The sequence below is a fragment of the Tympanuchus pallidicinctus genome, unplaced genomic scaffold (assembly GCF_026119805.1).
Source record: "Tympanuchus pallidicinctus isolate F22 unplaced genomic scaffold, pur_lepc_1.0 scaffold9, whole genome shotgun sequence".
Classification (NCBI taxonomy): domain Eukaryota; kingdom Metazoa; phylum Chordata; class Aves; order Galliformes; family Phasianidae; genus Tympanuchus; species Tympanuchus pallidicinctus.
In genome coordinates, this window is record NW_026294813.1 from 21,647,768 (window position 1) to 21,672,161 (window position 24,394).

At 43.8% G+C, this 24,394-nt stretch overlaps 2 protein-coding genes across 2 annotated transcripts in view; one reads left to right on the forward strand and one right to left on the reverse strand.

Moving 5' to 3' along the window:
• Positions 1–2,140: 2,140 nt before the first annotated feature.
• Positions 2,141–8,996, forward strand: SIGLEC15 (sialic acid binding Ig like lectin 15). The gene is made up of 5 exons (XM_052670685.1): positions 2,141–2,216; positions 3,994–4,377; positions 6,828–7,184; positions 7,846–7,876; positions 8,827–8,996. The coding sequence occupies exons 1-5, from the start codon at positions 2,165–2,167 to the stop codon at positions 8,921–8,923; spliced, it is 921 nt and encodes a 306-aa protein (XP_052526645.1). The 5' UTR covers positions 2,141–2,164; the 3' UTR covers positions 8,924–8,996.
• An 896-nt stretch (positions 8,997–9,892) lies between these two features.
• The window catches only part of EPG5 (ectopic P-granules 5 autophagy tethering factor), a 49,772-nt gene continuing 35,270 nt past the window's right edge, over positions 9,893–24,394 (reverse strand). Inside the window, exons 31-44 of the mRNA XM_052670708.1 lie at positions 23,963–24,176; positions 23,360–23,520; positions 23,035–23,242; positions 22,063–22,138; positions 21,145–21,248; positions 20,113–20,288; positions 19,556–19,741; positions 18,140–18,349; positions 17,851–17,995; positions 16,205–16,447; positions 15,718–15,937; positions 14,130–14,345; positions 12,276–12,390; positions 9,893–11,807 (exon numbers count right to left, since the gene is read on the reverse strand). Coding sequence (XP_052526668.1) covers positions 11,625–11,807; positions 12,276–12,390; positions 14,130–14,345; positions 15,718–15,937; positions 16,205–16,447; positions 17,851–17,995; positions 18,140–18,349; positions 19,556–19,741; positions 20,113–20,288; positions 21,145–21,248; positions 22,063–22,138; positions 23,035–23,242; positions 23,360–23,520; positions 23,963–24,176 — 2,457 coding nt within the window. The 3' untranslated portion in view covers positions 9,893–11,624. The remainder of the gene's footprint in view (positions 11,808–12,275; positions 12,391–14,129; positions 14,346–15,717; positions 15,938–16,204; positions 16,448–17,850; positions 17,996–18,139; positions 18,350–19,555; positions 19,742–20,112; positions 20,289–21,144; positions 21,249–22,062; positions 22,139–23,034; positions 23,243–23,359; positions 23,521–23,962; positions 24,177–24,394) is intronic.

Sequence of the window (24,394 nt, forward strand, 5' to 3'; positions counted from 1 at the left end):
TATATGTATGGCAGAACTCAATGAAATTTGTCTGCTGAAAAGAGTGACAGAGAAGATGAAGGTATTCCTGCTGCCTCTTTTTAAAAACAAAGGTGCAGCAAGCCTAGGCAAGATGCAATTCTAACAGCGTGTGGAGTGTCCAGGAATGCATTGATTTACCAGATACTTGACCAGGAGATACTAGAGCATAACATCGAGGAGGAAAAGGAGTCAGCTGCAGCTACTCCTTACACTGAAAAATACGTTTTGAGCACGGACTTCCCTTTAATCTTTTGCATCAGTCCACTGATATCCTCTGTGCCAAGGGCTGAGAGACAGCACCAAAAAGCTCACCTCACAGAAAGATAAAATCAAATAGCACATGAAGAAAAATGCAGAAGGCAGAAAAGGCACTGAACTTTTGATGTTGGGGTGCAGGTTCCTCATTTAGTGTTTCTGTCCTCAGGTTCCTCTGCAGGGCAGCGAGAGGCCCACATTGCAGACAATTACAGTGAGGTACTCAGAGCCTCCTTCCAACAACTCTGGGAAAACAGAAAACCCTTCTCCTTTGCAGGCATCTGGAGAGCAACTAATGGAGTTTACAAGCAGGAGGAGCAGCTTTAAACCTGAAGAGGGGAGAATTGGGTGAGACGTTAGGAGGAAATGTTTACCCAGAGGACAAGGGTCTGGAACAGTGAACTTGCCCCATCTCTGGTGGCATCCAAGTCCAGCTGGGCATTCTGGTTGAGTGGGGGGCAACCAGACCATGGCATGGATCAGAGCTCAATTCCCTTTAAGGTCCCCTCCAACCTTAACCATTCTATGATTCTGTGCTAATTTTGACACATTGCCACATCTCCGCGTCCCAGCTCTGGAAGTATTTGCACAAAGATTTAAGATGGGAACGGGGAGGGTGTAAAGCAGTGTAAGAGTTCGGGTGCTTAGTACCGAAGGGAAGGAAGCGCAGTCCCTGGGAGCCCAGCAGCATCCTCTTCCCTGGGCTCCGGGAGCCCTCCAGCGGCCGTGCACCCACTGCTGCCTGCTGCAGGAGCAGCCCAGCCGGTGCTGTGCTGGGAGATGAGGGAAGAAAGGCCCTACAGTGGCCCAGCTGCCGAGATAAGGGCAGTCAGACATCACCCCTTCCTACGTGGGAACGGAGGGCACCAAATCGCAGGTTAAGACCTGATGGGGAGTATGTGCTGCTGGGTTAAACTCAGCATCGCAGGGTCACTATTTGGGAGGGGAGAGTGACTAGGACTTCAGAAGTGCTGGTATAGCATCCTTACTTGTTCCAATAGGTTTTCCATAACTCCCTTCTCCTGCTCCCTCTCAGGCTGACACTATTGGGCATGGTGGATTTTTGGTCTGCTCTATGAAGGATATCCTTCTAATCCTGCTCCACAAGTTCTGTTTCAGCAGCAGCATCCTGGTTTAGAATGATTGGGTTAGAAGAGATCTTAAAGCCCACCCAGCCCTACCCTGCCATGGGCTGGGTGCCTCCCAGTAGACAACAATGCCCAGGGCCCCATCCATGCCCCAGTTCCCTCAGCCTTCCTAGCAGAGGTTCTCCAGCTCCCTGAGCATCTTTGTGGTCTCCTCCAGACCCACTCCAACATCCTCCCTGTGCTGGGGGCTCATCAAAGTCACAGAAAGATGGACAGAGCAGGGTACCTCAACCAGCCAGACCACACAGCCCGACCTCTGTGCCTGCTCAGGGGGATTTACACCTAGAGATGATGACAAACAGCATGTGCAAGTGGTAAAGCACCACTGGCTTGCAGGCCCCACTGCCTCAAACAAAGTGCAGGTGGGTCATGCTATTTGCTGGGGCAGATCACAAGAATTTCCTCCAGACCAGTGAGCACCTGGTGAAAGCCCCAAACATCCCTCTATCCCATACCCCTCATGGAGTGGGTGCTTGCAGCCCCATCTTTAAGACTCTTTCCTTCAGCTGGAAAATGGCAACACGCTGATTGCCTCTGTTGTATTTTTCACATGACTGACCACAAAACTATTAATATAACCAGAGCCGGTTCAGCTGGACAACTCATTCCCTCCAAGGAGAGGAAAACCACAGCTTCTTCCATCTCTGGAAAAACCTTTTGTGATGACAAGATCAGCAGCGCAGATGTAGCAGAGACAGTTCTGGTTTGCTGATACACCCCAGTGGAGAACCTCAACCAGCATGAGAGAGTACAGTTTGTTTCTTCTGTTCGTCCTTTCCATCTTCAAAAAGGGTGAGTTCTGAGCTTGCTACAGTTCCGTCTGATAGGGCCTTTCTTCTTTTTTCTTTTTCCTTTTTCCTCTGCTTTAATAACTAGTGCAGGAAGTTCATCTTTCTCATCACTCAGAAGCCCTGTTTCATACTGCTTCATGTTCTTTAGAGTTTATATGAAATTCATACAATTTGCTCCACTCTGCACTTTAGCCCACGGTTAACTTCAAGTGTATACTTAAGTTCTATTAAAGTCAACAGGATTTGGTTACATATACTGTCAGACTGTTTGATAGAGAAAGTTTAATGGCTGTGGTGGGCTCCAGCTCTTGATCTGGTTATCAAGAACTCAAATCCTTTCCACCGACAACTAGTAGATAGAGTTCTTTGTTTTTACCAGTGGGGCATTGTACTTAGAGCCCATGAGCTTCCTGGAGTGCCCATGGCCATATAGCCTTGTACAGTAGATAATCCAGGCTGCAAAAGGTAATCACATCATTACAGTGAGTGACAAAAGGCACCACGACTCCAGACCTCAGTAATTAAAATATTGGCTTGGCACAAATTCTGGCTAAATAACTTAATGGAGGAGAACCAGTCCTACATCAGCCTTTATTCACTGTGCAACACAAAAGAACATTAATTCTGCCTGTACAGCCACTGGGATATTTGTCAAATATTATGGACAGCAGACATAAACACAAGCACCAATCCTAGCTTAGCCTTTACTTGATCAACCTGACGGATGAATGCCCACAGATCACAGCAAAGTCAGCAATCTGTTTACACGAGGCAAATTATTTACATTTTTCTCCAATTATTCTCAACTGTGGAGGATAAACCTCCTGATTTAACAAAGCCACCAAGTAAGTTATGTAAGACAGGAATGTAGCCACAGACGTTCCTGAAACCACTCTCTGGTGCTGCAGGTGTTGCAAACAGAAATGCGGTTGATGGATATAGGTATCTATACAACAAGAGCTGCCTACAAGTGCTATTTGTTGGTATTTATTGGTTACTGGAGAAGGGAAATGGATGAGACACTGAGTTTTCCTGATATATTTCAAGGCTGGAAAACATTCATTCAGGTAAAGACTCTTTTCATCACCAGATAGAACTGATAGAAACTGGGTCTGGTGGCAATGGCTTGTATTTACTGTGATCATCTACCACGACAAGGATTTACAGTGGTCAAATTCCAACTGTTTGTTACATCCTGGCTGGAAAACCCAGAACTTCTCTTCCTGTGAGGCCAGGACAAGGCCTGTCTGGGAAGATGCAGGCAGCTGGAGTCCACGTGTTGTCAACCTGCTCTGTTAACATGGAGCTGCTTGCTGTGCATCCTACTGTGTGCATGCACTCAAACACAGAGCGGTTGCATTTAATTGGATTAGTGCTTGAAGCCACCAGATCTCTGAGTACGTTGTATATATGTATGTACACACACACATATTAGGAAGTGTGTGTCTGCAAGCACACAAACATCTTCCAACTGCAAACACTCACACAGCCTCACAGTGGACATGTACAGGTCAGCTATTGCTGACATGGCAAGGCCTGCTTAAAAATTAAATTGCTTTCAACGTGAGCAAGGCAGCCCCCTCAGCTCTGTTGCAGGCTGGTACCAAACCCAGCCCCACTAAGTGGGCTGAGTAACCACCTGCAAGTCCCCTGCACAGGGGGAGGAACAAAGGGCATCCATTTTCTGATGAATGAGAGAGAGGGTACAAGAAGGATGATCAATTTCCTTCTTCAATACCCTATGTAAATCATTCCTGATTATCTGTTGTTGCTTCTAGGCGTGCAGTGCAATAGCTGGTCCATTCACGTCCCATCTGACGTCACTGGTGAACTTGGAAAGATGGTTATTCTGCCCTGTACCTTCACACACCCTTACAAAACCTTTGACCGTACCCTCACTGCCATTTGGAGGATCAAGGAGCCGTACAATGGCACTGTAGTGTTTAAGTGCACCAGCCAGAGTGCCAGCGAGCTCTGCAAGACCGCCGTCAGCTACAAAAACAAATACAAACTCTTTGGCAACCCCCGGCACAAAGACCTTTCCATCAGGATCGACAACCTGACCTGGAGTGACAGTGAGAGGTACTTCTGCCGTGTGGAGTTCTCTGGGGATATCCACGACAAGTACGAAAGCAGGAATGGGATAAAGCTGCATTTGATTGGTAAGACAGCATCAAGTGCCCAGGGAGGCAAAGTCACCCCAGAGGGAAACTGGAGAGCCGTGAGATGTGGAAAGTGATGAGGTGGTAACAGAAGGTTATCTGAGATGTTTGCTCTTCCAAAACGTTATCTTTTCCAGGTTCTAGTCAGCCCTGAGGAGGACTTGTAACGTACTGGCAGGGAATACTCACTGCAGGCTTCCAGTCTGAAGTGATGTGCACACTGCAAGGAAGGGCACAGGAGCTAAACACTGCAGGAAGTAAAGAAACAGCTAGGATGTGGCTGCCCAGGTGAGAGCCTGGTGAGTCTTGCGTATTGTCCCTGCAGCATGGGATCAGTGCAGGCTGCAGATAGGAAAACTGAGTTCTGCAGCTCCTGGAGTGAGGCTACAGATGGGCTCTTCATCAGGATTTAAGCTGGAGAATGCAGCTGCTGAGCAGGTGTTAAGAGATGTAAGCACAAGCAGGCCTGGATGGCACCAGCATCTCAGCCTGGTCACACTCAGTGCATATGATTCTGTCCCTCTGGAGAGATCCATGCAGCCTTGTGATGAGAAATCACACTGAACAGGCGTTGCACAGCATCCTTGTGGCAGCACAAGATAAAAAGCCCTTCTTAAGGGTGGACATCTGCATGGCAATGACATCTGAATCCTGAGTGATAGAATCACAGAACCATTATGGCCGGAAAAGACCTCCAAGATCACCTCACCCAACCATCCACCTACCACTAATGCTGCCCACTAAACCATGTCCCTAAGTACCATATTTAAAAACATTCCCAGAGCATTTCAAGATGCAGGGACTCCATCCAATGGGCAGCCCATTCCAATGCCTGTCCACTCTTCGAAGTTTTTCCTAATATTCTGCCTGGCACAAACTGGGGAAATTATCTCTTGTCCTACTACCGTTATATGATTGAAGTGGCCAACTCCCACCTTTCTGTAATCTCTTTTCAGGTAGCTACAGAGAGTGATCAGGTCTCCCCTGGGCATCTTCTTCTCCAGACTGAACTACCTCAGTTCTCTCAGCCATTCCTTACAAGACTTGTGTTCCACATCTTCCACAGCTTCACTGGGCAGGAAGGGCATTGCCCCCCTCTGTTCTGCCCCGGTGTGGCCCATCTGGAGCACTGTGTCCAGATTTGGGGCCCCAAGTACAAGAAGGATACAAAGCTGTTGGAGCAGGTCCACAGGAGGCCATAAAGATGCTCAGAGAGCTGGAGCACCTCTCCTGCAAACACAGGATGAGGGAGCTGGGCTTGTTCAGCCTGGAGAAGGGGCAGAGAGCTAAACAATTGGAGGTGGGTTTCCAGCACTCTGCCTCTGCCCTCCATCTCAGGGTTTCCGCCGTGCTGTGCAGAAGAAGAGTGCTTGGTCCCTCTCAGAGGGTGTCCTCACTGATCTAGCAAGAGCCGGGACACCCATGCGGCCTCAGGAGTGGGCTCATACTTAACCAGCAGTGCACAGACACTGCGTGTTGGATGCTTTTGTCTCTGAAGTGAAACCGCAGGCGGCCAGGCGAGGGCTGAGAAGGAGTTCATGTACTGCAGAGAAGTGCTGAGCAGTCAGGGCTCTGCCTCTGTGGAGCAGATCTGAAATATCCCACAGAGAGACTGGTCCGGCAGGGCAACAACAAGCTGTGCTGATGATGAGAGAAGCAGAGTGCAGGTGCTTGCATAGACCCAGTGTCCCCACTGCTCCCCGCTTTGGGAACAGATCCCTGCAGTACAAAGGGCAGGAATTAAATAATGCTTCCTAAAGCAGCTTGTACACCAAAACACACAGATATACAACGCAGCTGGTTCTCATAGCGAGGGCCTGGCACAGGCTGCACAGAGAGGTGGTGGTTCCTCATTCCTGGTGACCCCAAGGTTGGACTGGAGCACTGCTGGAGCTGTGGGTGCCCCTGTGCACTACAGGGAGTGGGACCTGATGGCCTTTAAAAGTCCCTTCCAATTCAAACCATTCTGTGATCTATGATATGGATTGGTCTTCTTTCATTACAATGACTCACGCTGTCTTGCCCAACAAATGAAAGAAATCAACTCCAAGCACCTGCTTTTCCCACATGAGGACGCTCATTTTGTTTCTCTCAGTCTTCACAGTGCCACTGAGAACTAAGTGTATGAAATAGTTCACAGATCCAGAAGAAAACCACAAGATTTTTCACGTCTGCCCTGCTTATTTAGAGAGCAAGTTCAAAGGCTGCAAATTCAACAGTGCCTCTGAATTTTGAGCATCCCTTAGATGGACGTTGCCACCATTCAGAGAGGTCTCTGACAAGCCTGAGACAATAAGGAAAGGACTCACATGAGCAGATCCTTCCTTGAGTGTTCTGGAAGGGCTGGGGTCCAAGGAAAAAATAAGGAAGAGGAAGTTTGACACCAATCTTGTTACACTGTGCATCAAACCTACCGTTGAAACCTAATGTATTTCCTGTAATTTCCACAGCTTCCCCCAGGATCATTAACATTACTGTCAGTTCCAATGGGGATCACACCTTCAAAGCCCGCTGCACTGCCGAGGGTGAACCAGCACCTGCCCTCACATGGACCAGTCCCCACTCCAGCAACCTCACCTCGGTCACGAACACGAACCACCGCGTCACCAAGGAGCTCCAGTACCTGACACACGACGGCAAATACACCTGTACAGCTGTCAACAGCCACGGAAGAGCAGAGGGGACAGTCTACTTCTATAAATTCAAGGCATCCAACAGCTCCTTTTTCCTGATCCTGATTTTTGTGCCGCTGGGAATTAAGGTCCTTGTTTTGCTGGTGATACTGGGCATGACCCTGTTCCCCAGAGGTATGTTTCTCTATTTCCAACATCAGACTGGTAACATGATGTGATGCAGCAGATAAAATCAGACAAGGAAGGGGGAAGTCTGTTATTATCTTTATTTCCACCCTAGGGAAATGACACGCATAACAGAATATTAAGAACAAGTAAGAGGGACCTCCTGGCTGGCTGGTCACAGTCTGCAGGTGCCAAGTGTCATTCAGGATGGGATCTTTAAACAGAGCAAGCAGGAGTTTCCCTGTGCCCAGTGAAAAAGGTTAATAAATCAACAGGTGTGTAATTAGGGAACCTGCTGCCTACACAATCAGATTTTTATTGAACAGACCAATTACTACTTCTTCCCCAGCCCATGGGCAGGATTTACTTCCACTGCACACCTCACAGCAGCTAGATCTCCTGGAGTCAGCATCCTTCTTGCTCCCCAGAGCAACTCCATCTGCATGCTTTCCAGTCAGCAGTGTAATCCCATTTTACACCTGTTCAAGCCAGTATCCCTGCTGTGCACAGGGCTCTGTGATTCAGGCCACAAAGTTGATTCCTATTCTGGCAACAGTGAACCATTCACCAGAGTATCAGTTATCCTCTAGTGCATGTTGCCTATGGCTGTCAATCAGTCCTGGCTCCTCAGATCATCTTGCTAACTGGTATATCTGTTCTCATTTAACAGGTCCTTCCACTGCTCCATCCATCCTGGCCCGGTAAGAGTACCCCACCTTCTACTCACGTTGTCCAGTAGGAGGGTAGAGATGACAAGGAGAGAAGTACAATTTGTCCTCTGTCTTGGCTACAACTTCTGGCCTCATAGCCAGCTCCTGGGATGAGGACAGGGTTGGGCTGATAGTCAAGTAAGCTGGTGTAAAGAACCAAATCTTGGGGGGCAACTGAGAATAGACCTCAAGGACAAGGAATCTGGAGAGACATGGATGCAGCAGAAGCAGGGGATGACCGGAAGTGTCAGAATATCACATTAAACTAGCATAAGAATTCCAGTTTCTGATGAGGCAGGAGAGCCTTCGTAGAATTGTAGAATCACAGCATGGCCTAGGTTGAAAAGAGCCACAGTGATCATCATTTCAACCCCCCCTGCTATGATCAGGGCTGCCAATCACCAGACCAGGCTGCCCAGAGCCAATGCCATAGCTGATGTGTTCTGCCAAGCGTGGAAGAAGGTATGGAGAACCAAATAGTCCATGTCAGAGCCAGCTGAGATGTGGCAGAGTCCAAACCTAGAATCTGAACCATCCTCCCACAGCACCACCAGCATCTCCCAATACCCAAAGCAAGGAGACTACTCCTGACATCTGTAGGGGACAAACTGGTGACAGATGGGTAAAAATGTAAGACAACCCTTAGGTTAAACAGACAGAAACTGTATATGAGGCCAGTATATCCTTGGATTTGCTCTCTTCCAGCCCTAGTTATCTGTGATACGTTTCCCTCACCTTACCTTAGAAATGCATTCATCTCAGCAGGATGTGCGCAGCGTCAGGCTGCAGCCCAAGAGGCAATAGGGAATTTAATCCTAGAGTTAAATTCATAATAATTATCAGCAGAAGCAGGGTGTTGCTGATTTAGTATCTACACTATACTGCACGGCCGACTGCATTTGTAAGCACACAGATGAAAGCTTCCCTTTTTCCACCACCAGGCCGCAGCCACAGGACTCCACCTACGAGAACTTTGACCGCAGGTGCGACGGCAGCCACAGCCTGCCAACAGAACAACCTGCAGCAAGATGCAGCTGAAGACCTGGGCTGTCCCACCCGCACCCATTTGCGTGGTCTGAACCCCTGTCTGCTCTATGCAAAGCTGGATCATCTGAGGGTGCCTTTTCCCACTGAACATAAGACTGTTGTTGACTGATGAACGGGTCAAGCGAGCCTTGTAGGCACATGTTTTCCATCTCTGCTGAGACTTAAAATTAACACAAGACTTTAAAGCAAAGACAGATTGCAAAAAAAAAAAAAAAAAAAAAAAAAGAAAAAAGAGAGAAAGTGAAGAGTGGTGGAGCTGGAAAAGCAGAAAATCTATGTGAGATGCCAGTTCTAATCAACCTGCATGTTTCTAACCTGTGTCACAAAGTTCTGTAGCAGACACATTCACAAGTTGTAGTTGGCCCCATCTTGTATTGCAGTTTTTCCTGATGAGAAATGGCTTCTCGATATGGGTATATTCGGATAAAACACCACAGTGTATCTGTCTCATATTAAAGAAGTTGCAGAAAGAGACATTTTGATGGGAACTGGAAATCAAGGCACCCATGCTATCCTGTCCATCAACCTCTTTTACCCAGGCAGGGAAGACAAACAAAGAAAACAACTTTCACTTCATTAAAAAAGAAAAAATTACTTCTAAAGTTTCCATCCCTGTGCTACATGAAAATATCTTGACCACCTCTTAGTGACTTCACACTAAGAATCACAGAATACCAACCAACACCCCCAGGTCCCTCCTTCTTCACACTCATCCAGCCACTCGTCCCCAAGCCTGTAGCACTGTATGGGGTTGTTGTGCCCAAAGTGCAGGACCCGGCACTTGGCCTTGTTGAACTTCATCCCATTCACCTCAGCCCAGCGATCCAGCTTATCTAAATCCTTCTGAAGGGCCTCCCTACCCTCAGGCAGATCAACACCACCTGTTGTAGGTGTAAGTAATCTCTGAGAACATGTATTACCAGATACTGCCTCTTCCAGCAAGCTGAAAATACCACAGCATTTGTCACAAATTACCCATTTTTTCTCTTTTATTTTGCACTTTTTTTTTTTTCCAGACATAGCATGTTATAAACACACTTGTAAAAACTCAACAGCTGAAACAATACCTTCTTTCAAAAGTGCATGTCAAATGCATGTATCTCTCAATTCTTCACATTTTTTTATGCAATTGATCAATAACATTGAATCTAATAAACCAGTGCTTTTAACTCTCTGCAGGGGTTGAAAAAGCAGAAGAAGATTCTTCCAGGCATCGCTTTCCCAAAGGAGTCTGTTAGAAATCATGCTGCACCTTTACCTGGTTAGCATACAGAGAGATGTACATATATATACATAGATTTCTTTGCTCGATCTGTGAGCCTAAAACCACACACAGATGTGGGTGATCTGATGACACAGCTGGCACAGTTAGCCAAATTTGTCGAGAAGAAAAAGGTGGTTTGCTCTCCAGCACCAAAATCACAGTTAAGAGCAACACTGCAAAATAATCCATTATTGAACATCTATTATCCCCATGTGACCTGAACAAATGCTTAAACACGGTTACATGTTCTAAACACAAAGGCACAATTAATGCAGAAAGAGAAGAAGCTTTCACTGTTGCTTCGTTCGTAGAGGTGCACAGATTGAGAATGTAGGACCTTGGGCAACCTCAAGTAGATCAGCCATGGAAAGGCCAACGTTACACGAGCAAGCAGGGAAATTCACTTTCTGCTTCCACCGAACAGAAAGTGCAACATCAGACAAAGCAACAGAAACAGTGATCATTCAGCTGAAACAACGGATTTACAGGCTCATAGTACAATTTTAACAAAGTGATTTAATTGAAGCTGAACAGCTTTTCACAGTGTCATCTGAAGTTCTGCCATGCCATGCCCAGCTAGGAAGAACGAACTTCAGCGGTGTCCACTTACTAAACCTCTACTCCTAAACAACCAGGTTTTCAGAATTAAGGATTTATTATCCAGCAAGAACATAACTGCTACTCTCCTGGACACTGAGAAGCAGAAAAATCAGTCTGTAGACATCACCTGACTTAGGAACGACACGGCCATAAAACACTTTTGTTTAACCAACCAGTATGGAGGCAGACTCAGTAATATTTAGGAAGTAGGAAAAAGCAAAGTCCTTAAGCTCAATTTTCAGTTTGTATTGACATGGCAGAAGATTGTAGGCATGCCTTTAAACTGCAGAGTTCTGCAGAATATCAAGAGTCAAAATTTAAAATACCACCTGTTGGAATGCAGGGACAAATCTCCCTGTACACACTCACACACTCACATAAGCTTTAGAGGTATCCTACTAAGAGAGTGAAAAACTGTTTAACACACAACCCCCCCCCATTCACTTTGCACTGGCTCAAATAATGACATATAGGAAAATGAAAAAGGCACAAAAAAAGAAAAAGATGCTACAAGAAACAAGAGTGGGTTTTGCTGTCTAATGATTTGCACATGTATCCCCTTAGATGTGCACCTTGCACAGGAACATATTCAACTGTTTTCAGTTGATAAAAACTGAACAATTCCACAGGCCTAAATATCCTAAGAGCTTTAAGGGAAAAAAAAAAGAAACCTCAAAGAGCATAAAATCTGCCAGTGTGCAGCTCCCATTCACACTTCTGACTTACTTCAAATGGAACTATTAACGTAAAAATTACTTGTGCAAGAACAACTTTAAATGTAAACCAGAATTATCAACACTGCATGATCCTTTTGTGAGCTCAGTGCTGCTACCGTATGCAGTCCAAATAATGCACTTCTGGGTACAGCGTGTTTACAAGGAGAGACAAAAGATTATTGCCATCTTGAAGACAATGTTCTGGATGCTTGATGAACAAAGAAGCCTGGGAGATCTGTTCTTGAAAATCCATATATTGTTTGTTTGATGCCATTGATTCAAGAGCACTCAGTGCCTATAGACACAAGGAAAAAATTATGTTAGCTGTCTGCATTTTGGCCTGCAACAAACCAGTTCACTAGACATCATAAGAAAGATTCCACTGGAAGAACATTATCTATTGAAGAGCCTGCTATATTTTGAACAAAACATTCATAAAATACAGTCACACGTATTATTTCAAACCAGCTCCTCTTTAAAATTGTTGCCATTCCAACACAAGCACAACAAGTGCTCCACCAAGGCTGGCAATGATTGCTCCAATGTTTATTTCACAAACTCAAGACATGTTTTTAGAGAAACCGCACCAAAACACAAAACATAACACACTTAAAGATTCCATTAAGGATAGCCTGAAAGGAACAGTTGACTTCTATCAAGGTATCATTTTGCTCCCATTAATAACACTACAATTTCCAACTTGACTTGTCTCTGTAGCACAGGAAGAGGACAATTCAAGAAGCCAAAGACTGGCACACACTACCTGCTGGGCCTTCTGTGTCAGCTTTGGTTCTGAGCCAGCTTTCAAGCGAGCCTGCCCCTCTGCAGGAATCTGCACCAGGAGGAAGGCAGACAAACTGCGGGCAACCAGCCGAAACCTGGCAGAGGGAAAGAAGGCAGAGAGAGAAAGTGATGTCAAGTCCTCAGCAGCAGATAAACTACAAGTTCTATCCCATGAGAGATCTTTCGCGTGAGGAGCATACTTAACAGCTTCAGAAGATCATCTGCAATGCATTAAGAAAAAAACATCATTGCAATATATGTATGTACATCATACCTACAAGCTACCACACATACGAAAAGTAATGCCTGACCCAAGCTGAGCTGCAGCCTTGAGGTCACATCTGATATAATCCCTCATGGTAGAAGGAAGGGATGCCATTCAGAGGGACCTCAACAGGCTGCAAAGGTGGGCCCAGGTGAACCTGATGAGGTTCAACACAGCACAGTGCAAGGTTTTGCACTTGGGCCGGAGGAATCCCAGGCATCCATGCAGACTGGAAGGAGCAGTCCTTGAGAGCAGCCCTGCAGAGAAGGACCTGGGGGTCCTGATAGATGAAAAGCTGAACATGAGCCAGCAGTGTGCATTGCAGCTTGGAAAGCAAATGGCATCCTGGGCTCCATCAGCAGAGGGGTGGCCAGCAGGGACAGGGAGGTGATTGTCCCCCTCTGCTCTGCTCCTGTGAGGCCCCATCTGCAGTGCTGTGTCCAGGTCTGGAGCCTCCAGTACAAAAAGGACAGGGAGCTGATGGAGAGGGTCCAGAGGAGCCACAGAGATGATCAGGGGACTGGAGCACCTCCCCTATAAAGACAGGCTGAGGGACCTGGGCTTGTTCAGCCTGGAGAAAAGAAGGCTGCGGGGTGACCTCATGGCAGCTTTCAGTACCTAAAGGGAGCCTGCAAACAGGAGGGGAATCAACTCTTGGAAAGGTCAAGGGGAAATGGTTTGAAGCTGAGGGAGGGAAGATTGAGGTTGGGTATCAGGGGGAAGTTCTTTGCTATGAGAGTGGTGAGGTGCTGGAACAGCTGCCCAGAGAGGCTGTGATGCCCCGTCCATCCCTGGAGGTGTTCAAGGCCAGGTTGGATGGGGCCCTGGGCAGCCTGGGCTGCTATGAAATGTGGAGGTTGGTGGCCCTGCGTGTGGCAGGGGGTTGGAAATTCATGATCCTTGAGGTCCCTTCCAACCCTGGCCATTCTGATTCTGTGATTTTGCAAACTTTGAGACATCCCCACCATCCACACTAAAAGATGAATTGAACAGGGTTAAGATTTCAGCCCAAGGATCTACCTCAGATGTTCTTAAAAACTTTACGTTTATTGAAGTACTACGCTGAATTGGTTTATGTATTTTTTACTGGCCTTCTTTCCATGCTGAACTTCATTTTAATACAAGACAACCAAACTTGGCATGTTTTTTAGAAAACAAACTGAGTAGTAAGTAAGGAGATGTTTGATTTTCTCTTGATATTTTGCAGCAGCTCAAAGCCCAGGCAGAAAAGGCAATGTGTTTGTCGTCGTACAAAATTCTTGTGATGTCAACCACAACTTCACTAGAAATGAACATTAAACTAGAATCAAAAGCTGCACTTTCTTTATATTTGCACTACAGACTTGAACAAGAAGTTCATACGCATTTCTTAACCACACTGAAACACTCATTACAGTTTTTCTGTCTAAACTCCAGAGATATGGGGGGCAACTGGGATTCAGAACACCTTTTGAGATTGCCCTGTGCTATCTGGATCCAAGTTGCAGCTTCTTCTCGTGGGGTTTTTTGTTTGTTTTAATATGACAAATCATAATGCATTACTTAATTCATTACAGCTGCAATTCCTACCTGGGTGACAGAGGAGACCTCCTGCCCAACCCGATAGCTCCAAGAATTCCAGAAGTGAGTCTCTCCTCAGCCAGCTGACTCTGCCTGCTCTGGATGGACAGTAGTGTCCGAATGACAGATTCCATCACAATGGCATCATCCTGCTCCATCTGAATTAAGGATAACTGCATAGCTTTATGCCACCAAAGGAACAGCTTTGCCTCTTCCTTTGCTGAGCTGTAAGCAAGAGTTCAAGAATAAAACAACACATGGATTTTAAAAAGGGCAGGAACACTGGTTAAGAAGTTTGTGCTTCTCCCCATTAGGACCATGGAGAATTCAGATGGTAAACTAAGGACTGGTAATCTTAATATATTAAGCCAATATAGCTATACTATCCCACTTACATTGATGTAACTGCTATTGTTACAAACTCAGTGCCAGTATCAGCTAGCAGGTTTTTCATTGCTTGTAAGAGAACATTGAACAAGGCTTCTTTTCAGGCTTTAAATCTCAGAATAATGATACTGCAGCCAGAAATGGATTTAAATCTGTCTAAAAATTTTTAGGGAAGCTTCTGGTCCTTCTTTCCTTTCCGTAGGAAAGGAATAGCTGTTGCTTACACAATAGTTTAAGATTCTTCTCAGAAAGGAAATACTGAAGGCTTTAGTTGAGCAAAGCACAAAGTCAAGTTTCCCCTGTGGTATTTTTAATCCTTCCCCACACAGACTGAAACTGCAGTTTAAATTAACAAGCTCAGAGTTTCCACATACAGCACAGGCACGAGTTTTCTGCATCAGAATATCATCAAATGACTCCACCCAGTCACTTCCCATCCCAGACACCCTCAGCTTTGATGTTAAGAACAAGTTTTAATTTGCAATGTAAAGTGGCTTTGCTATCTTCTTTCAACTTTGGCAATAAAAGTAGTGCAACTATGTGGTGCCTACAAGAATCAAAGTATTCTTTTGATTTCAAGAAACAGAGGAATGTCCACTTTCCTACAATGCTCTTTCATGGCAACGTAAATATTATCAACATTAATATTAAAAAAAAAATCATTAGTTTGCTAAATTCTGTTAATTTCAGCAACAATAGTAAAGACAGTTGTTGCATGCTTTAAATACAAAGTACCACTGCTTTAAACTCAAAGCTACTACGAGCCATCACCTGAATCCAACTATCTATTGAGTTGTTTTACAGCAATACTAACTTCACAGGGTTCATATTTGGTCCACACCAAGCAGCTCTGAACACCTAGCTTTGAGTGGTCAGCTGAATACTTAACAAATAGTTCATCCCCCCTAGTGGACATCCAGGAAAATGTAACTCACAGTGATTAAGGATTTGCTTGAAATAATCTGAATTGAGCACAAATCCAGGCTGTCAGCAAAATCAAGTCAAGCAAAACGAAACAAGAAAGAAAGGTTCATGTAAAATTCCTCCTGCTGTTCCGCCAGATAGAACTAGTGCTGGCATCAAGGGATGAGCAGACTAACAGCAGGTATGGAAGGACTGGCCATTTCAGGCAGCAGCCTGACTGATTATACTGACTATACAATCATAGCCATATTTGAAAGAGTACACACAGAAGCCCTGAGCTCCATACCTTGGATACACTTGCTCCAGCCACTTGCTGATGGTGATCAGGATTTTCATTTCATTGGTAAGAGTTTGGTCAGTATTCAGGCACTGCAGCAGGTAGACGTAGAGGGTCAAGTAGCTTCCTAAGGACAAACACTCCTGCAGGAATTCTTCCATGGTTAGCTCAGGAACTTGGAGGGAGGCAAGCACAGGGCCCCAGCCCAAATCCTGATGGTGAGGAAGATCTATAAAGAAGAAAGAAACATATAAGTAAGCAGCAGTTGATAAAATCTACAAACTGAAGGCTCCTCACTGTGTTCCTTTAAATTACAGGATATTAAAAATGTCATAAATAGAAAGAACAGAGCCCTGATTACAAAAACCAGTTGAAAATGCAGTTCCAGTATGAGGCAGCATTAAGCTACTAGGATTCTAAGTGATTCATGTTTAAAGAGCACCCAAAGAACTATCAACATTTTTGACTTAAGCAGCAGAACAATAGATGCTCCTGCCTTTACTGAAGTAAGAGGTGATACAGGCTTCTGTCGTCTCTGCCATGTGTCGCACGGAGGCCAGGCTCTGACAAGCTGCTGTCAGAAGGGGCATTGCTAGCAATCCGTGCACTTTACTGTCAATCCACTTTCGTAAGCTGCCCCGTAGTGACTCAGCTGTTGTAACACTGGAATTGTTCAACATCATCAGGGTTTCTGTAAAGAGACTGCTGAGGGCCAGGTGACGCGTCTGCAGATCCATATCTGGAAGTCAAATTCAAGAATTATTGCAGTAAACAGACACTAGGAGCTAAACGATCTGAACTTAACATCATCACTGAATACTCTCTGTAGATACTGGGAGAAGATTCTTGATCGTTACACTCTTCATTTCCCTGTTTGTATAGCTAAGAAGCCACAAAAAGACACTTATTACCAAGAGAGTGGTGAGGTGCTGGAACACCTGCCCACGGAGGCTGTGAATGCCCCGTCCATCTCTGGAGGTGTTCAAGGCCAGGTTGGATGGGGCCCCGGGCAGCCTGGGCTGGTATTAAATGGGAAAGTTGGTGGCCCTGTACGTGGCAGTGGTTTGGAGCTTCGACTTATGTACAAACAGGGATTAATCACTGAAAAAGCACTGCCCTAAAAGACTGAAACCTCCAGACCTGCAGATAGTCAGAAGCTGGCAGGACAAAGCCCTGAAGGGCAGGATCTGACTGGCTAGCCCTGCTTTGAGGAGGAAGGTGCACTGCAGACCTCCAGAGATTCACTTCAAACAAAGTCATTCTGTCTGCATCAACGTAATACAAAAAATTTGAAGGAAAAAAGAAAAAAAAAAGACCTCAAGACACTGCACAACTCGTCACCAAGGTAAATGTCTCTTGTCACAGAGTGACTGAAACAATGATGCCAGCAGGTTACCTGACTTGCCTATGGTCACAGTTTTACAGCCATGTCACAACAGTTTTCTGACAATGGGGCTGTCCTAGAGAGCTTCCCTGTGTACAACAGGAACACTGAGAAATGGCTATCAGTCAAATCTTCTAATCTATCAGTTAAATCTTCTAATAGCTTCCACTATGTGTAGGTCACAGACAGCAAAAGCTATGACTCCTGACAAGTATTTTGGTGTAACACAGTGAGACAGCTGATGTGATCTCATTTTGACAAAGAAAGGTCAGAGTGGCACTAGCACTAAAAACTGAGATCAATATAAATGCTATGGATACAGACACATCATGCCATCAGCATACACGAATGTAACTGCAACACCAACTCTACACTGCAAGTCATCCTGACCATGCAGGGTTTTAGAGTCTGTTCTTAAAACTCCATCCCTCGGGACTCAAGGCATGCATTTCTAAGTGTCATCTCTACTTTTTAAAAACAGATGGTAGCACCAAATAAAGAAATTCAGAAACGAGACAGCAAACAAAATGCAACCCTCAAACTCCTGTGTAATAGTTTTACTTAAAACTCCTGCTTCTTCTGCTGGTGCTGCCACTCTTGACAGTTCATTGAGAAAACGATCCTACTTCTGTTTTGTGCTCATCTATCTCACACGTACATCAGAGCAACATCACACACACCCTGCCCATAGAGAGACCAAAGCACTAGAATGAAGGATCTTGACAGTTTTAAAGTAATTTGCACTGCTTAATACAAACCTGGAGGATTAAAGATGACTACATCATCCAGCAATTTGAACATTTCTTGCTCTAAAACTGCAAGAGTAATCTTTCCACTTTGTTCCAAGGTGCTGAGGAATTGAACCACCTGGCGGATGTACGCTTGGCACTTTAGTGTTGCATCCTGTTAATTAAAAATTAAAATAATTAGGAAAAAAAAAAATACAACAATCACATCTGAAATTCCTTCCATACTCATTTATAAAAGGAGAACGCTGTAATCGAGAAGAACAGCTTAGAGACAACCAACAAAACCAATACCACTTACAAGGTGGATGTGACTATCTGAAGACGTGCCAAAGCCTGCTGAGATTTTCAGGAGCTTCACTATCAGTTCAGATGCAGCATCCTTAGCAAGGATAACAGAGGGAGGGTAGTGACTGTTACAATAGCTGATGATGCTTTGATAAGATGAAATGCCCACAAGCTGCCAAGGAAGGGAGCTGGTCTGTCCAAGAAGATTTATGAGTGGTGATTCCTAAAGATTTAAAAGACGTAAGTTTCTTTATCAACTCCTGGTGATATCTTGACATAACAGCATGCAATGCCTCAAAGTGGTAACAGGAAAATACCACAGGTGGGAAGAGACCAGCAGGTACGAAATGGGACCCCCTGAAGATTTACCAGCCCTTCTGTAAGAGTCTCCCAGAAAGACTCCACTGAATCAAACTGTATCATGCAAGACTTATCTACACACAGTGCTTAGCAAAAGCAGAGTTTGGAAAGTTCTCAACACCAGTTCTTTCTTCTTATTGTGACAACTCAAATACTGGAATGAAATCACAAATGGTAAAAGCATTGGTGAAATACTCTTTCAGAGTAAAAGAAGAAGAAAACCGAGATTCAAAAGACAAAGTGGTGTCTGTTCAATACTTCACCAGAAGCAGGCAGTGACAAGGTTCTTAAAGATGCATTATGGGCATGAATGCCACACAGTCAAAGCCCTTCCTGCACTTAGTCCAGCAGACTGCTAGCATCAGTCTACTATGATTCAGACACCCATTTTCACTCATTTTCATAAAAGGCTTCACTTTAATATATATATATACATATATATATATATAACACTGCACACATATGCAATCTATTACATGTGTGCATATGCACATATCCTTGCTACTGCTACCTCTGCTTCCCATGTGCATATACCAAAATAGGAAAAAGGATAAAAGACATTTGAATTAAGGATTAACTTGAGAGACAAGAAGAACTTTGCAGCATTCCACGCTTAATGATGGCAAGAGACAACTGCACAGCAGTTTTACTTGACAACAGGGTTTTTTGTTTTGGTTTGATTTAGTTTAGGGTTTTTTTATTATTGTTGCTGATTTTTAAAAGACACCACCATAAGTATTTGTTCATTCCAAAACTCAAAGAGTCATTCTGTAACCAGAGAAAACAGTCTGTGTTTATTTGTTTATTCCTTACACCACTACTGGATCACAGCTCCTACAGAAGCGTCTCAAAACAAACAGCAGTTACTTCCTTTTTCACACAGCTCACACAGAACGCCTCACAGAAGGATTTTGTTAGTGCTATAACAAGCATACTGCTTATGGCATTTTATGAAACACTCCAGAGTTCACAATTCTGCAAGTGAGGAAGAAGTCACAGCCTGTTTCCTTGTCACCAAAAGACTATCCCTCTTCAAAGGCAGACAGGAATAAACCTTTTCAAAACGTACCTCTTTGCCTATAAGCTGTTCCTCCTTTGCCAACAGGACCATCATATACAGCAAACAGACAATCATGTTGTGAGTCTGAGGATGAGGGTTGGGATTCCAGGCATCAGAAAGGACGCTGACCCAGTTTATTTCACATAAAACATAACCCAAGAATAAGAAACAACTCTTGGGGCTGCCTCTTTCAACCTATAAAGGAGAAAGGAAAACAAAAAAAAAAGGCATGCAAAACCGCGTAAGATAAAAGTGCATTCATAAGAACACAGCAATAGTAAAATACATATTTATTACATATTTAGTTAGAGTTTATAGCAATTAAAGCAGTGGTAGATTACAAAGAATGCCATCTCTACAGCTCCCCACAACTTCGTATAAGATTTGATAGCACTCCTTCATAAGCATCTTTGAAACATAAAACGAGTAGCTATGATTTACTTTTGGAGTAATTCATAAATTAACAAACTTTAAAAGCTTCTTTCTTACAGGACATTCTCCAGCTCTGCAGTTATTTCCAAAGGCAAGTAATTATGGCCTTATTTCAACTGATGCTATCTACTCACTTTAAAGAACTCTTCCATAAGCATCTGGTCTGGGTGCATTTCCTTCCATGGAAGCCTCCTGAATTCAGTATGGAAAGTATAGAGAATAAACTCTGGCATTTTGGGGGCTGTGCAACATCCACAGTAATGCATCAGGTGCAACCAGAGAGCACCATGATGGCTTGGCAGCAGCTTATCTAAATCCAAAGGAAATAATTGAATTAGCAACAGGATAAAAATTGAGGGAGGCATGAGTACAGAAGAAGATCCAATTTTAAGGATGAAAAACCATAAATGCACATGCAAAAAAAAAAAAAATAATAATAATAATATAAAATTAAAGTGTTGCACTTTTGTTTTCCTTTTTTTCCCATTTTTTTCCCTTAAAGTTAGGCAGCTTATGACTTTATGTTATGTTTTTTTGAGCAAACGCTGGACAGCAATGAAAGTTCCCTGTTTTTACGATGCTGGTGTTCTCTGTGTCAGTTGCATTATTTTATTTCTTTGTCGTCTTACGAATCTGAAGTCTTACAAAACATGTTATTTTTACATATTTATTTCTACAAACTAGGTTTGAATCCAGCTCATCATTAAAAGCAATTAAAGGGTACTTGTGCAGTTCATTTATTTCATTCCTATGCCTCGTTATGCGCTAGAAACAATGCGCAAATACAAACACCAGCTCAAAATGATCAGACCTGGAGATTAAATTGCCCCCAAGGCCAGCTCCTGAGGCACACCGCTTGTTATCACACTTCTGCTTTTTATGTTGCACGGAAAACTCAGGTCTGGAATGAAGTCATGTGCTTATCATTTTGTTTCACTTTCCTTCATATAAATACATATCTACTGGATGACAAAGTTAATCATATCCTCTGCCCTCCCCAAATCAAAAATCTGTCTTTTAAGGACAAAAAAAAAAAGAAACATGCTACTGGTACCACAGCAGTGACCATTGTGGCCAAAAGGTCCTGACAAACAAAATCCCCTCATGTCCACATCTCAATTGATGAGACATGCCTCTACTTTAAAACAACATGGACCTTCACGTACCTTTAAAGCTCTCATGCAAAAGCTTGATGCAATCTGCAAACAAATGGACCATGCTGGATGCTGCAGGAGTGTCACTCTCCAACCAAGGGTAGCAGGGCTGGTTACTGAAAGCAGAAATAAAGCAACAAAAACGTCAGTGCTGAGTTAGTTACTGGAAACCATACAGGTGTGTAGACATATTGTACAGCATAGACATTTAGTATAGTACAGGCATCAGCAGCTCGTTCATTCAAAACTCAACTTCAGGACTGTTCTTCCCTTCCTTGCATACATTAATGCTACACTGAAGATACATGATGTCATCAAATAAGTGGAAATTACTTGTTTGCTATTTCCTACAGTAATTAAAGAGCAAACTGCAGGAACTTCCAGATGATAGTGCATACCACCAACAGTCAACGTTCAGGTGAAAACAGGAGACGTGCCCAGAGCTCAAAAAGCCTGTGGTTCAGGAATAAAGTCAATTTTAGGTGCCTACCACTACAAATGATTGTGTGAAAATAAAGGTATAACAAGTTAGCAGATCATCATAGGACTGATCTCCTCTAGGGTTCCTTTATACAGCACTAGCACATGAGGTTGCATTTGTTAGGCTTTTCTTTTTTTGTGTGTGGTTTTTTTTTTTGTTATTAAACAAATGAATTAAAAAATGAAATCTGAGTGTTTTCAGAACTAGCTCCCTATTTTTCTCATCTCTGTACCTATTTCTTGTACCTGAAGCACTGTAGTGTAAGTGCTGTACAATTTCCTTATGCAGTTCATTAAATACTTGCCTAATGATTAACAATATGACACACACAACAGCTATTTAAGCAGAAAGTCATAGCACAATTAAAAAAATCACAATAGTAAAAGCCATTCTTACAGAGCTAATGCTCTTCCTATTCAAAATTAAATTTTTACTAATGCAATTCTTACCTTGCATCTTCCTTGTCTAAGACTAGTATCCATGGTTTAAAGAGTCCAGCAATAACTGAATACAAGGACTGCAATGCTAGAAAAAACAAAGTGAAGAAGATCATGTCTCAAATTGGCAGCCACGAACAAATTACTTCTCCAAACCTGGAGAAAATGTTCTCTCCTTATTACAACATTATATCAGTTCTCCATAATCAAGAATTGGATGCACAAGGCCTGTGACTTTAATCAATATTATGACTGTTTCAACAACAACCATAAGCTTTTTGTACTGTTCAGATTTTCGTATTGTTATTTTCTTTAGAATATCTTTCAGATAGCAGATGTAATAGTAACTCACAAAATGTTTGTCCACATACTCAAATAGAAGATGCACAGACAGTTTTCCCCAAATTAAAAACCATACAGCATGAAACCATGATGACACTGAGTTCTCCCCTGTTTCCAAACCTGTGCTCAGTGCCAAAGATTGTATTTTTCTTTAAAGAGGGATCAGTCCATAAAATAATCTGAAAACAAACTCTGGATCAGGAAATTTAAAGAAGGATCCTCCAGCAAGCAGGAATGTAAGAACAAAGGAAGTCCCAACTGGCTCTCTGCAGAGCTTGTTTGTATTTCAAGGCTGCCATCATTATACAAATAAAGAGAAAATTAAAATGCCTTAAACAGAAGAAATCAAAACAAGCACTCAGTTTCAAGTCATGTGAAGTTCTTTACAGAGTAAGTAACATTTAAGCTCTTTCCTATGAGAGTGGTGAGGTGCTGGAACAGCTGCCCATGGAGGCTGTGGATGCTGCATCCCTGGAGGTGTTCAAGGCCAGGTTGGATGGGGCCTGGGCAGCCTGGTCTGGTATTAAATGGGGAGGTTGGTGGCCCTGCATGTGGCAGTGGATTTGGAGCTTGATGATCCTTGAGGTCCCTTCCAACCCAGGCCATTCTGTGATTCTGTGATGTGCTCTTAAGACACATTACCTGCTAAAACTCTGTTGCTGCCAACAGGCTCTTGGGCTAAATTGACAACTTCAGTTTCAATAAGCCGTTTAGTAAGATACTCCAAAAATGTGTTTACTTCAGGCACATAAGGACTCCATTTTGAAAAGAGACCAAAGGTCCTGAAGTCCACTGAAGCTAGACGAAGCTTGCAGAAAGAGGTAGAAAGCCATTCTATTGTCTCTCTAACCTGTAAAAAGGAAAAACACTAATCAGCTGAAGACAGACTGCACAGTAGTGTTATCTGTCACTGCTGTGACACCTGTTCAGCTGCAGAACACAGTAAATCAACCAGAGAGCTACTCACTTGTTCTGCAGACAGGAGAATTTCTCCAGCATCTCGTAACACAGGACTTTCAGTGCAATCACTTTTCTTGAAGCTGCTCTGATCAGCCATTGGTGAACCACATCCCAATGCTCTAAGTGCTGCCTTCCAACAGTCGGGGCTTAGAAGCTGCTCTGAGGAACCTGGGAGAAACAGAAAGCATTCTGGTTTTGGCTGGGACACATGTTTTTTTCCCCCTTCACAATGACTTCATCTATGTTTTGGCTTTGGGAGAAAACCAAAGTTGATAACACATGGATATTTTAGCTGTCAGTGGGCAGTGCTGCATGCAGCCAAGAACATCTCATTTTCTCAGCTTCTCATACTGTCCTGCCAGCTGTGGGGCTGGAGAGCACAAGGAGCTGGGCAGGGGCAGAACCAGGACACGCTAACCTAAACTGGCCAAAGGGATCTTCTACACTGCATGGCAGCATGTGACAAAAAAGGAGAACACTGTGAAGTTGGTCAGGAGGGCCAGCTCTGTGGATTGGCTGGGCATATCACACTACTCTTGTTATTCTCCTCTTCTCTCTTTGTAAATAACCCAGAAGGGTACAAAAGCACACTATCAATTCAGATACTCACTTTGCACAAACAGTCTTAAAAAATCACTATAGTGATCAGGGAACTGATATTGGAGAAGGTTAGTCCAATGATTGCAGAAGATATTAAACGGCATCAAAATATCTTCTTCAGGTTCAAGGCCACATGCATTGAGAGCCAAGTGAATAGATTCCAGAAGCCTGGTACGTTCAGATAGAGGCGGCTTAGTGACATTTAACCACTGCATAAGGTCAAACTAGAACAAAGGACAGGAAGCATTTGTAAGTTGAAGCTTTCATGGCCACAGCACCTTCAGGAAAAGGGAAAAACCATCAGAGTGAAAAGCCTGCCTAGGTTTTTAAGTACACACTTAAGGAAAACCTGAGAAATTTTCATTTTTACTAACCCCCATCCTAAAACCAAGGTAACTCTTTACAAAGATTGTGATTCAGCACATTAGAGTTGTCCCTGAAT

Coding starts and splice junctions, on each gene's coding strand:
- SIGLEC15 (XM_052670685.1), top strand. CDS start 2,165: ATGAGAGAGTACAGTTTGTTTCTTCTGTTCGTCCTTTCCATCTTCAAA. Junction 2,217..3,993: donor CCTTTCCATCTTCAAAAAGG/GTGAGTTCTGAG, acceptor TGTTGCTTCTAG/GCGTGCAGTGCAATAGCTGG. Junction 7,877..8,826: donor GCTCCATCCATCCTGGCCCG/GTAAGAGTACCC, acceptor TTCCACCACCAG/GCCGCAGCCACAGGACTCCA.